Below are 14,715 nucleotides of genomic sequence, written 5' to 3'. Positions count from 1 at the left end.
CCATTATAATATTTGTTGAAACTTTATATTCCACAAAACTTGGTATTATGCAAACAAGGTAAAATAAACAGATTACTATTTAGTAAGACTGTAATTTTGCTGATACCCAAAATTCAGAAAAAGAAAGCCCATTTTGAATGTACCGTTGGTTCATTTTCTGAAACTTCTTCAATGTACTTACATTCTTCAAAAATGTTAAATTCCTTAATTTACGACTCTGTTTCGGAAAGCACTTATTATATATGGAAATCCCTTCTCAAGCTAGGTTCCAATTTTAGTTACATCAACAGTATTCTTTCCAGATTCCATCCTCCTAGTATAATTTCCTAAATGTAGAAAATACCACCAAATGCAGCTCTTGAGGGGAAGGGATTGTCTCACAGATTTAAGTATTGTGGACTATATAATCTAAAATGCAAAACAAAGCAAAGACATGTAGAATTCTCCTGTGATAGTAATAACTTAAACTGTTCCTATGCCTATTTACCTACTTACATGTTCTTTAACAGTGGTAGTGACAAATATATAATTTTAAGGATAAACTTGTGTTTACTGACTTTGGATTAGAGTTCTCGCAACTTAGTTTATTGACATACTCTTTGGTTACTTGTTTGACATCATAAATCTTTATTTTACTCTCAGGATCCATGTTGGTGATCACCGTTTATTACCTAAATAAAAAATAATCCTGCCTAAATTTTCTGCTTTTGAAGCTAACTTTCTATCCTTCCTATAACATTCCTCTCTTCTTCTGCATTTTTATGAAGTTGCCTTTGACTTAGTTTCTTCTTCCTCCTTTTCCTACATCCACGTTTATTTACCTCTCTATTTAACTTTTAATATTAAGCAGAAATCTTTTTTCTCTTTGCTTCCTTGTGAATACAGTCTCGATTTTTTGCTCAGATGTTCATTCCTCAAGGAAGATTTTTCCATCCTCAGATTTGTGGTAAATTTTATCACATTGAGCAATCATGGAAATGCCATATTATTTATTTAAGGGTAGACTTGTGACTCAGTTCTAGACAATATGGGAAAGATTTTCTGAGGGCCTTCTGGGAAAGATCATTCATTTTAAGAATAAAGTTTCAAAAGAGAGAGACCCCTTCTTTCTCGGACATCATCAGGCCTCTTTGTAATAATTCCTAGCACTGCGGCAGCCATCTTGCAACCACAGAGAGCCTTAGATGAGCCTTAGAATGAACCTGATTCTGAGACCTCCCAAGTAGAGAAAGCTGGGGAGGGGGGAGGGGAAACTGGTCCTTGATTATATGTTTGAGACACTGATTTCACGAAAGACATAAGGCCTACCTATCTCTCAAGCAATTTTGAGTTGAGAGTTTGTTACTGACAGCTGAAAATATTCTAATAGATGAAAACTCTCTGTCCAGCTATTTAAATTTTTCTTTAACTAAAAGTAATGAATCCTTTTTTCCCTTGATCTCCTATTATATTAACAATAACTTTGGGCAACACCAACAACAATCTGCTATCTCTATTTCTGTATCAGACTGGTATGGGTTGTAGATACTTATACAATTATGCCAAGTGGTTCTCTGACAAATTTATTATCTGATCTCAGCTGGATTCTCAGTTTTGCTAGATAATTTTTTAAAAATCATATACACCTGGATGTCTAATAGATGTAGCATGAGGTAACATGCCAAAATTTGAACTCCTAATTATTTTCTCCAGTGATCTATTTTCAGTAGATGATTCTGTTAAGTAGATATTCTGTTGGCCATTTAAGTAGATGATTCCACTGGTTAATCTAAATTCCTAAGAGTTATGCCAATTCCTTTTTCACACCCCTTATCATCAGAAAATATTGTTAGGTCTTCTTCCAAATAAATACTGACTATAACTATTTCTCACTTCTTCTACTGTGACCACACTAGTCAAAGCTGACTTCTTCTCTTACTTGGACTATCACCTTTTGGCTACTATTTCCTGCCCTCCTTATTTTCTGATATTTACAGAGATTTTCCCCACAATTCACAAGATTTCTACTTCCTTCCAAGGAATAGCAAACATACAACTTGTATAATATAAATCTGATCATATTAGTCCACATTTTAAAATACTTCAGTAGTTTCTTGTCACACTTAGAGTAAATCCCAAAGTCCTTAAGCTTGTTATGATTCAGGTCCTATTTACCTCTCCAGACTCGTTGTGCCCACTCTCCCCATGGCTTGCTCGGCCCCAGTCACACTGGTCTCCTTGCTGGAACACTGAACATTCAAACCTACTCTTTGCTTGGGGCTTTTTAATGTTCTTGTAGAAATACTTTTCTTTCCAGATAACTGCATGGACAATTTCCTCACTTCATTTGATTTTCTTTTCCACCCCGTCAGAGCAGGATTTTCCTGCCACTCTTATTGAAAAACATGTTTTGAAAGGATACATGTACCCTAATGTCCATTGCAGCACTCTTTACAATAGCCAAGACATGGAAGCAACCTAAACGTCCATCAACAGATGAATGGGTAAAGAAGATGTGGTACATATATACCATGGAATATTACTCAACCATTAAAAAGAATGAAATCATGCCATTTGCAGCAACCTAGATGGACCTGGAGATTATCATCCTAAATGAAGTAAGTCAGACAGAGAAAGACAAATATCATATGATATCACTTATATGCAGAATCTAAAAAAAAAATATGATACAAATGAGCTTATTTACAAAACAGGAACAGACTCGCAAACTTAGAGAATGAATTTATGGTTACCGGGGGGAAGGGCAGAGGGGAGAGATAGACTGGGGGTTTGGGATTGACATGTACACACTGCTATGTTTAAAATAAAATGCCTTTCCATGGGACAAAAAAGAAAAAGAAAACATAGGCTCTAGCTCTCTTCCATCCCTCCTTATCCACCTGCCTCTGCTTTATTTTCTTCATACATTATCTCTACCTGACAAAATGTTATATATCAATAGATTGATTTTACCTCCTCCCTATAGTATGTAAGTTCTGTGTGGTTTGCTTAGAGAAATAAGACCTTCACCCACACTATTTTATGGAAGTTTTTCTCTTGATATTACCAATGATTTTATTATGGGCTGAATTTTACCCCTGAAAATTCATATGTTGAAGCCCTAATCCTTAGTACCTCATAATGTGACTGTATTGGGAGACAGAGTCTTTAAAGAGGTAATTAAGTTAAAATAGGTTATTGAGGTGGGCTCTAGTCCAATATGATTGGTGTTCTTATAAGAAGGGGAAATTAGAACACAGACCTACACAGAGGGAAGACCATGTGAGGACAGAGGGAGAAAATGGCCATCTACAAGCCAAAAAGAGAGGCCTCCAAAGAAGCCAAACCTGCCAACACCTTCATCTCAGACTTCTAGTCTTCAGAATTGAAAGAAAATACATTTCTGTTGTTTAAACAAGTCTGTGATACTTTGTTATGGCAGGCCTAGCCAACTAATACAGACCTATAAAATACCAAATTCAATAGTCTTTCTCCACTCTTCAATGTTGTCAACCCCCTTTTTAGTCTTACAACTTTGAAATAAATTATGTAAATTAGTATTTTTTAAAATACTGTTTAAAAACAACAGAAAACACCTGTATACTTATCAGCAGGCAAACAAATATTGATAACATTGTTACCATCCTATAAGCTTCTTCCTGATTGCCCCTCACAACACTGTGCTGAATTTTGTGTTAATCATTCTCTTTTGGGGGAAGTTTTACAGGTAATATATGTACCTCTTTAAAGGTTGCTTTATTATATTCTTTTTGAACTTAATATAAATAAATTTACATTGTATCTATTATTCTATTACTTCTTGTTTATGTGCAATAAATATTTGAGAATTTTTATAACTGTTCATTATTTTGCTTAAAAATTAAACATATCGGGCTTCCCTGGTGGCGCAGTGGTTGAGAGTCCACCTGCCGATGCAAGGGACACGGGTTCGTGCCCCGGTCCGGGAAGATCTCACATGCCGCGGAGCAGCTGGGCCTGTGAGCCATGGCCACTGAGCCTGCGTGTCCGGAGCCTGTTCTCCACAACGGGAGAGGCCACAACAGTGAGAGGCCCACGTACCGCAAAAAAAATAAAAAATAAAAATAAAACATATCAATCTAGTGTCAATAACATTTAAATACAAGATTGAAAAATATTTGCTACAAATATGGCATGAAAATATTAAAAATCTTGCTTTATAAATTGGTCATAACAATTTAAAGAAAGTAATTAATAGTAAACAAAAAAAGAATATAAACAGAACTTCATAGAACTGAAACTAAGTAGCTATTAAATATAATATATTCATTGCAATAGTAATTAAATAATAAAAATTATGAGATAATATCTTTGCTTAATTAATGAAAAAATTTTGAATAGCAAAATGCTAGTTAAAACAAGACTTGTTTAATGATAAAATGTGGGCCTTGCTATTTGGATAGCAATTTGGCAATTGTCAAGTATTTGCCAAGTCTTTGAAAAGTCCTGCCCTTTAATCCTGTATTTCCACTTCTAGGAACCTTTTCTAAGAAAAACTTGGAAATTCAGAAAAAAGGTCTGTATACAATAATATCCATTATGATGTTATCATAATACTGAAAAAGGAAATATGGGGAGTGACTAAATATAGTAGCCACATTGTTATCTGTGAGTCCTAGTGATCAGGTGATATTAATCATTATTTTCCATATCTTGGGCAAATCTCCCTTTCAGATATTTTCATGATATAGCTTTAATATCTTCAGCTTCTCTTATCCTATAATTTTAATGGTGCTTCTAATAATATGAATTTCTGTATCATGAAGTCAGTTTAGAAGTTAAAACATATTTATTTTCTCTCTTTTATTTAACTTTCCCTAAAAATCCATATTTAGCTTGGTTCTTCTTATTAGTTTTGATGTAAACCTACTTATTTTTGGAGAAGGACATATTTTTCTTGGAATTTCAGCACCATTCCTCTTGCTCCCTATGACCTCCTGACTATCTCTGAGGTAAAAATGTGAAAACAATATTTCCTAGATTCTCTTGACACTGAGAGGCACTAAGGGGGTGAACTGGGAGGTCATAGAAAAGCAGAAGCCACTGCTGCTCTGGCTGTGGTGGGCAGGACTGTGGGCCTCAGCTGATATCAAAGGAAGGTGGTGCCACTGCCTTTGGGATTCATCTGTGGATCCCCTACTTTGGGACTGCAAGCAGATGGAACACCAGTGGGGGTTCCTTTCAACTACTTTGCTTTTCTTAAAGCCAGCAGACATTCATTTTCACAGTTCTTGTAAAAGGTTTTCTTTTTTAAGACTCTAAATTAAATTATCCAGAGAGGTTTCATTTTTCCTGAAAGCTGCACCATCTTTCACTGACAGAAGAGAGAGAGGAAAGAATTTTATAGTATATGTGGGTCGATCCTGATTTTATTGGAAACTAGTTCAATCATTATAGAATTGATCAGAGATCTGTAATCTGTTGATTAAAGCTATTGACAGTCTAAGGGCTGCTTGTAAAATGGGTGAATTCCCTCCTCATCACCAACAGTGTTTAAGCTGATGTTGAGAGAGCATAAGTCATCAATGTCCTGCAGAGAATTCCAGCCCTTGGGAAGGAGTTGAACAAGATGGTCTAGACATTTTCCTCCAGCAAGCCTATGAATACTTTTATAATATTTTTATCTCTAACTTTTATATTCCACCTGAAAATTTTTACAAGAAACATTCTAAAATGTACATTTTTACCCTCTGAATAGTATGTAATATCTTCTTTAGTCATTTATCCTCAAAAAGATCTTGTAATTTGCTTTGCTTTGCAGAGCAAGAAAAAAGTAAACTATCCTATATATCGATTCTTTCTGAAGAAGAATCTGCTTGTGCTGATTGGGCTTCATACTTTCTCTTTACTCACCAGCCCCACCAATTCCCCTTTTGTTCCACTCCAGTTTATTTTCTGCAGTATAGCAAAAATGATCTTAAATCAGATTGCATCACTCATCTCCTAAAGGCTCCTCGATGTTTTCCCATTGAACATAGAATAAGGTACAAACTTCTGACAAAAGCCTTTAAGGACGGGATGAGGGAGAGAGTTAAAATGAGAGGAGAAGGGTATGAGATGAGTCTGAGATGGAATCAAGACCGTTCATGGCTTTGCCCCTCTCATCTCTCCAACTCATCCCACACCACTATGTAATGGTCACACTGGTCTCCTTGAACATGTCAGGCTCCTTCCCGGTACCTGGCACTCTTAGCCCCACTTGAGGGGTCTGGCTAGTTCCTTTTCTTTAGGCTTCAGCCCAAACATTTCCTACTTAAAGGAGACTTGAACTGATCATCTCATTTAAATCAGTTTTACCTCTTTTATTCTCTATATTAGCCACTTATATTTTACTTATAATCCTTAATAAAGCTAAATATAAATAAACTTTATTATTTGGTGTTAGTTCTTTATTTTCCTGATATCTACTAGTTTTCTTATTTTTTTAAATTGATTTACAATGTTGTGTTAGCTGCTGGTGTACGGCAAAGTAATTCAGTTTTATATATATATAGTTTTATATTTTTTTCCATTATAGTTTATTACAAGAGACTGAACATAGTTCCCTGTGCTATACAGTAGTTACTTGTTGTTTATCTATTTTATATAGAGTACTGTGTATCTGTTAATCCGAAACTCCTAATTTATCCCTCCCCCACCCCCTTTCCCCTTTGGTAACCATAAGTTTGTTTTCTATGTCTGTGAGTCTTTTTCTGTTTTTGTAAATAAGTTCATTTGTATCATATTTTAGATTCCACATATAAGTGATATCATATGATATCTGTCTTTCTCTGTCTGACTTAGTTCACTTAGTATGATAATTTCTAGGTCTACCCATGTTGCTGCATGTAAGCTTCGGAAGGGCTTGCCAATTATTGTAACCAGTAACCTAGCAGAATGCCTGACATATTGTAGGTGTTCAGTAGATGTTTAATGAATGAATCAATTTCCTGGAGAGCAAAAGTATTATACAAATATGGACTATTTTAAGAGTAAGGTTTATTTATCAGAGGAAAATACTATTTGCACATTGTAACACTGAAGTATAGCTTTAGAGACTAAGACCAAATTTTATAAAACAAAATTATTTTGGTAGTAAGTAAATCTTGGAGTATTATTTTTAATTTTCCCTTCTATTTTTATAATGTATTCCACTGATTAATTTTCCTATCAAATTATGTCTGAATCTAAGTAAACAAATTATGTTGGGACTGTTATGTGAATTTACTAGTAGCTAAAAAAACCATTGGGGAAGATTCAGGAGAACCTGAGTTAATTTAGATGCAGAGATGCCATCCATGGCCTGACAAAGTGGCAAAATCTGCTTCTAGAACTACTGCTTAAAGCTTCTGAAGGGTAAGTAAACCTCTGAGAATTCCCTTTGCTGGGAGTTCCTAGCCCTATCCATCAACTGCTGAAACAACCCTGAGTCATTCATAGAGCTACATTAACAATAATCAAGGCAGTCACTGTTCTAAGTCAAATTTAGAAATGCGAAAAAATATTAGTTTGTTCAGATAACTTCTCGTCCTTTTTCATGTTTTTTGTAAAACTAGGAGTGCTATACAGTTGGAAAGATTTTAAGTGTGTAGTCAGGACTGAATGGTAATAAAAGGAATTTATATTTTAGAGGTAATTTTCTTTTATTTTTATTTATTTATTTATTTATTTTTTGCGGTACGTGGGCCTCTCACTGCTGTGGCCCCTCCTGCCGCGGAGCACAGGCTCCGTAGGCACAGGCCCAACGGCCATGGCTCACGGGCCCAGCCGCTCCACGGCATGTGGGATCCTCCCAGACCAGGGCATGAACCCGTGTCCCCTGCATTGGCAGGCAGACTCTCAACCACTGTGCCACCAGGGAAGCCCTAGAGGTAATTTTAAATGTAAGCTACTTGTCAGCCTAGAAATACATAGGTTGAATTCACCCTCTTAAACTCTTGAATCCCACACAACATGTAGCAAAGTAAAGCAAAATATTTGGTAATTTCAAAATAGTTAGGGTGATAGCATTTCATGAATGATAATATCTGATTGTGTCATAATTACAAATACAAGACTTTAAAGTTATGATGATGGACCTACAAGAATGGCAAGCAACTGTAACATTATTGTCATATAATATACCATTCCAAAAATTTAGGTTAGTAGTTAATTTATTTATTAACATCTATTTTTCCGAATGATACAGGACATTTACAAAGTTACAGATTTGGGGATCACTTAATTATATAGCATCCTGTCATTAAAGAAGGCAGGATAAAGTAAACCTAAGACCACCATGCATATTACCCTCTCCTTCTATATACAGGCTATTGTACAAAATTAGATGCTCAAACTATTTTTGATTTTTGAAAATGCTTACCAAGGATATTTTGCAAAATTGCTGACATTAATTCTTTATGAATTTTAATTTCATAAAGCATGAATTAAATCTAAACATTCCGACTATCCTCTTGTTCCTTTTATACTACACTACTTACATGGGTAATGGAGAAAGGAGCATGTGAGTAATGGAATCAAACATCTAAAGGTTCCACCTAAAGACTGGGTTACTAGCCCTTTGTCTTCTGCTACTGGGAAGAAAGGACAAAGTGAAAAAAAAATGTGTTTTTCATCAGTATTGAAGTCAGTGGCTTTGGTTTTATATATATAGTTTAACTTAATAGCTTGGAGTTACCAAAAATAGTAGGTTAAATGTTTAGATTACATCATCTATGGTGACATCAGGATAAATTACAGATTTATTCAAAGACATGAAGTCAACAAAATAAATATATAGTACCTTTAAATCAAGTGGAAAAGATGCCTTGTTCTTTTAGAACCTACCCTAGACTTTACCACTACCCTTTTTTCCAGTCCAGACCATCATCATCTTAATCCTTCTATGGCAATAACCTTGTAATTCATCTCCTTATATCTTACTCCCCTACTATATATATTTTCCATAATCACGAAAGTTATTTTTCAAGTGCAAATATCTTATCATATTACTCCCACCTTAAAGATTTCAAATGACTACTTTTTGCCCTCAGGAAGAAGTCCAGACTCTAAAATGTCCTTGAAAGTCTTCATTTGACTAAGATAGCTATAGTGTGTTTAAAACTAAAAGGAAAATAAAAGCTCAAAGTATGCACATTCACACATTAGTAATGAAATACACGCTTCTCTGTGGACATTTATTTATGACCAAAGGTCCTTGTTAATCTATGTTCTAACATTTGTAAGTGAATATGTCATAAACTAAATTAATTTATTAAAATTTATATTTAGAATATTGTAGCTATCTTCACCAGATTCTTAATTTAACTCACAATGATCTATAAAACAAAAGATTCTTAAAAGACAATATAGAATGTATTAGACATAGTATGTTTGTGATGAAACATTTACAGTATTATGTTTGCCTCACTGTGAGCTATAAACATCTGATAGGGAACAACTTATTAAGACAGCAGCTGACAGTGTTCAGGTCAGAGATAAGTGGAGTTACAGATTACCATGTCTAATAAATTTTCTAGAATATCTCTAAGTCTTAATCTTTGTAAGAATCAAACTTGTGGATGAGTATGTCATAATGTAAATCACGTACCCAATGGGAAAGCATTATCAACATTCTAGACATCTAAATTATAGTTTAAGTTGCCAAATTATTCTTACTCTATACAGAAATCATGAATTTATTCAAGAATTATTTGTTAAAACCCTGTTATGTGCCAGATATGTCCTCTGAGTGCTGGGGATTCAAGGGTTGAACAAGGCAGGCAAGAACTTGCCTCCTCAGAGCTTACATTCAAGTAAAGATAAAGATAGACAATAAACAGTATAAATTAATAAGATAATTCTAAATAGCTATAAATATTATGAATAAATTTTAAAAGTGACATGATATGACAAAACATTGGAGTAGAGGGCTATCTTACATTGATGGCTGTATAATAATTCTTCATTGAGAAGGTGACATCTGAGCAGAAACAAAAATGACAAGAATGACCTGCTGTGCCAAGATCCAGAGAATCCCAGGCAGCAGCAAGAAAAAGTACAGGTGATTAAAGGTAATACGAACAATGTTGGCATGTTCAAGAAGCAAAAAGAGGTCAATTGACCAAGGGTGAAATCAATTAACTGAGGGGAGAGAGTTTGGCAGGGCCAGATTATAAAGGTAGGTGGTGAGGAATTTAGATTTCATTTTATAGGATATCTTTCTAAGAGGAAAGTTATATGATTTGACATGTTTGAAAGGATCAGTCTGGCTGCTGCATAGGGAATGGACTATAGGAAGTCAAAACTGGCAGCCTAAAAAATTTTTAGAATTGTCATAGAGCCAGCGAGGAATGATTGTGATGTGGACTTGAAGGCATGTGGAAATGTACAAATGGTAGTACATTTTAAGTATGTAAACTATGCCTCACATATTTTAGGCATTTAATGTATATTTGTTGAATGAATGAATCAATGAATGGACAGCATAATGTTATAAATATGAAAATGTAGCAGTGTATTATATTCATGGCTACATATTTTAGGCATGAAAACTGAAACAAATGAAAGTACTGGGAATCTTTTAAACTTATGAGAAAGCTTAAAATTTTCATTTGTATTTAAATGCTTTTCTCACTACAAATAATTTAAAAAATTTGAAAATAAATCCAAACTTAAATGAGAAAATTCTAGAATGGTGCTATTCACCAAACATCTGACATTTCCTAATGTTAATTCTACAGTTTTTTTTTTTTTTGTACAGTTATGGTCAGATTGAGATAAATAATAGAAATTCTGCATTAATAAGAATATTTTCCATTATTTAGCAAAAAAAGAGGAAACTATGTTTGAGGTTTCTAAAAAACCATACTCTGTGTCTTCTGCACATGGGCTGTTTACACTGGGCAATCAGACTATAAACTTGGTATGCTGCAGCTGGTCCATACTACCTTCCAAAAGGCAACCATCACATTTTAAGGAAGTTTAAGTTAGTTGTTGAAAACACTGTTATTAAAATTGAAATTATGTAAACTTATTAGTTAAATGAAAAAGTTTAAAACAAAGGTAGTAAATATTCAGTCTCTTCACTTCGTAATTATTTACTACATTTTAATTGTCTTCAGTGCTCTTGAGGTTATGCCTGTTGCGTCTGTATGGTGACAATCCTATCACAGTGTGCTCCTAACCACTTCTTTCCAACTCCACATTTAGTGACATCATGTGGGAAGCTTGAAATCGGACATGATGAAATATTTGCATCACAAAAATTGGCAAACGCTATAAACCAGGGCTTCCTCCTACCCAGGAGAGTCAATTGTTTAACATTTACCAGCACACCACTAATGTACTAATGCTACTGTCACTGCTACAGCATCTGTCCCTGCTAAGAACTTCTATAGTCTAAATTCCAGAAACTACGTTCTGCTTTGCATTAGGAATGAATCAAGGGTAAAAATGAAGAGAGCAACAGTGTTCCACTGCTGGCTTTTAGACAGGGAAGGTCAGTGTTCAAAAGTACTTTACTTAGTTCGTTTGCATTTTACCACCCTCAAAATAATGTCCACATTTGCCTCTCATTTCCTTTTGTGAAACAGCCCTGCTAAGTGTGAAACTATGGAAGCTGTGTGTTATCAAAGTTCAAAATTTAGAAAAAGTTTCAAAGATAAAAAGATGCCATTTTCTCCTATTAAAATAGTAATGACTTAAAAGAAAGAGACTAATGTTGGAATGGTGCAACATTAGTACTCATACACAATGATAATAGGAATATAAGTTGATAAATATTTTAAAATAAATTTTGAAATATAGAAGTAAAACTCTTTAACTTATTGTTTAAATTTAACCTGCAGAAAGATTATTTAAATTTAACCTGCAGAAATATTTATAAAAATGCACTCAAAATAGTGTTATTTATGATAGGAAAAACTGAAATGGGTAGATAACTTTTGTACATTTGTTTGAGAGAATATTATGTATAATTTTAAATAAAATGCATAAAGTTTTCAATGACATGGGGGATGTTCATAGAACATAATTGATAAAATTTGGATATGACACAATATATTAAATCACATGAAACTATATATGTATATAGGGTAACTAAAAGTAAATTCCACTGAACATTAGTTAAGCAGTTAGTGTTTGGAATATGACTATTTTCTTTTCCTTTCATATTTTCGCAATTTTCTAAAAAGACATAATAATACTGTCTAAACTAAAAGTATTTTCAATGTAAATAATTTGAATTTATAAGAAAACCTAAAATTTCCATTTGTATTTACATGCTTTCTCACTGCAAATAATTTAAATAATTTGCAAATAAATCCAAACATATTTTTAAAAAGTCTAGAATAGTACTATTCACCTAACATCTGACATTTCCTAATGTTAATTCAACAGTTTCTTTGCATAACCATGATTGGACAAAAAACACTGGAATTGTTTCAAAGGGTTTTTATTTTAGGTTCATATGTAACATATTCATCTATTTAGCTATAAATCACCAAATTTTCTTCTAAATCAATTATTGCCATCTTTGCTTTAGCATATTCTAGCACTTCATAGTCTCATAAAATTCTCAAAATGACCTCAATTTTAATTCAGTATAATTAAACTATACCATGCATACAGCGTGAGTGAAAATATCAAAATTTTTAAAATTAGTAGAGTTCTACAGGAAGAAATAACTGCCTTAAATATTTATTTCAAATTAACCAATGCTGTGAGAAATAATTAGAGTCTGCAGAAAAGGAATAGCTATACTGAGACAAATAGACATACTGGTAAAGGAAGGAACTATCATCTATTGTCTTTCTATCTTATTATATTAATATGCGTAAGATAAAGAAAAGGGGGTGAGAAGAATACTGATAGTTGTCCAGTGAATTTCCTTTTGATATAAGAGAATTTTGGATATTATTATCTAATGATCTAGTATTATGTACCATTTTAATGCATTATGGTATTTTAATTGTGCTTTGCTGTCCAGATAATAACCAATAGGTATCTGATAGGTTGCAAATGTACTTTGTGACTCATAAAGGGAGAAGTTTCAAGTTTCAGGGCATTCTTACCATTTCAAATCTCCTTACAAATGATACTGATATTAGTGTGAATATCAGTCCCACATTTACCCTTGAGAAGTCATATGGGCCTAGAACTTACGAGTACTTAATTAAAACGTGCCTTAAATGATTGGCTTACCTGAAATTTTGACTTGAGACACCACTCCATCTCCTCCATCACTGTGTGCACGAACCTCTACAACATATTCTCCATCCCTGGGGATTGGGACTTCTATGGAGTGTTTATGAGTTGAATACAGCTTGCCATCATGCTGGCCATCAGGTCTATAGAGTACCTTTAAAAGTTTCAAAATATTTATGTTTAATAAATTGGCAATAAGGAGTCAATGCCCTAACATTAAAACCAGAATAAAAACGCTTATACTTTTATTAATTAAAAAAAAATCTTAGGGAACTGTGTGTAATACTAGCTGGAAAATTCATGTTATTTTTAATTCACAGAAATTGATTTCATCTATTTTTAGGGTGATCCAAGAGGATGCATCTTAAGCATCTAAATTTTATTTTTTGAAATTACCAAAATAGAGAGAATGTGTCTTTTTATGAAAAAGGTAAAAAAATGAGGGCTCTTTCAATATATTAAATTAGTCTAAAAATTGCCTAGTAATTAAAATTTTTTCACACTGTTTCTAAAAGTTAGTGTTGACTGAAAAATGTGATAGTGTGATATAGAGAATATATAGAAATAACCTTTTTTTCCATTTTTGTTCATTTACAGAGGGTACCTCATACATCAAAGAATTCACTGTGTGCTTGGTGACACTATCTTAATCATTGTCAGACAAAAATGGATTCTTTCTTTCTCTCTTTTTTAAACACCAATTATTCTAACAACTCTATTCTTTAAAGCAGTTATTCTATCTTGCTCATTTGACATAGTATTTTTCTAGAATTCACTGAAGATCTTTTCTCATTTCAAAATTTATCATGTCATCTGATTCTGCTTCACAGCTAGAATAAAAGAGAGCTGGATAGGTTTTGGCAAAAAAAAAAAAAAAAACAAACAAACATCAGTCACTCTTTGTAAGAATGAAGCTTGTGTGGGAAATAATCTAGTAATCTTTTATATACCTTATATCCTGTCACTGTGGATTCATTTGACAGTGCAACCACATGATCCCAGGTGATTATGTAGCGTGAACCAGACCTTACGGAACTGATGATCCTTGGAGGCTGGCTTGGAGCTGTGAAAGTAATAACATGCAACTGATAGTCACCATATCCAATTTCAATTCTGCAAGCTGTATCACATTGGGAATTATAATACTGATAATGACGTGACAACAACAATGGCTAATTCTGATTTTGTACTGTTTGCCTGGCACTATGGTATGCACTTTACATCCATGGGTTCATTTAATGCACTGGGACCCTGGGAGGTAGGTAATAAAATGATCTCTTATTCTCTTCTCATCAACCTTCATTTGGATGTCTCTCTCCACCAGTCTTTTTCTTTTTCTTTTTTTTTTTTTTGCAATACGTGGGCCTCTCACTGTTGTGGCCTCTCCCGTTGAGGAGCACAGGCTCCGGACGCGCAGGCTCAGCGGCCATGGCTCACGGGCCCAGCCGCTCCGCAGCATGTGGGATCCTCCCGGACCGGGGCACGAACCCGCGTCCCCTGCATCGGCAGGCTGACTCTCAACCACTGCGCCAC

The 14,715-nt window shown here is 34.1% G+C and overlaps 1 protein-coding gene across 4 annotated transcripts in view; it reads right to left on the bottom strand.

The window, feature by feature from the left end:
- The window catches only part of CNTN1 (contactin 1), a 371,063-nt gene that overhangs the window by 31,642 nt on the left and 324,706 nt on the right, over positions 1 to 14,715 (bottom strand). For all 4 annotated transcript variants that reach the window (XM_067696189.1, XM_067696191.1, XM_067696187.1 and 1 more), the window contains 2 exons: positions 14,133 to 14,245; positions 13,180 to 13,336 (listed from right to left, as the gene is read on the bottom strand). In XM_067696189.1, coding sequence (XP_067552290.1) covers positions 13,180 to 13,336; positions 14,133 to 14,245 — 270 coding nt within the window. The remainder of the gene's footprint in view (positions 1 to 13,179; positions 13,337 to 14,132; positions 14,246 to 14,715) is intronic.

The sequence above is a fragment of the Pseudorca crassidens genome, chromosome 11 (genome assembly GCF_039906515.1).
Source record: "Pseudorca crassidens isolate mPseCra1 chromosome 11, mPseCra1.hap1, whole genome shotgun sequence".
NCBI lineage: Eukaryota > Metazoa > Chordata > Mammalia > Artiodactyla > Delphinidae > Pseudorca > Pseudorca crassidens.
The sequence above is the reverse complement of the archived record's forward strand: the minus strand, read 5'-3'. Positions and strand labels throughout refer to the sequence as shown.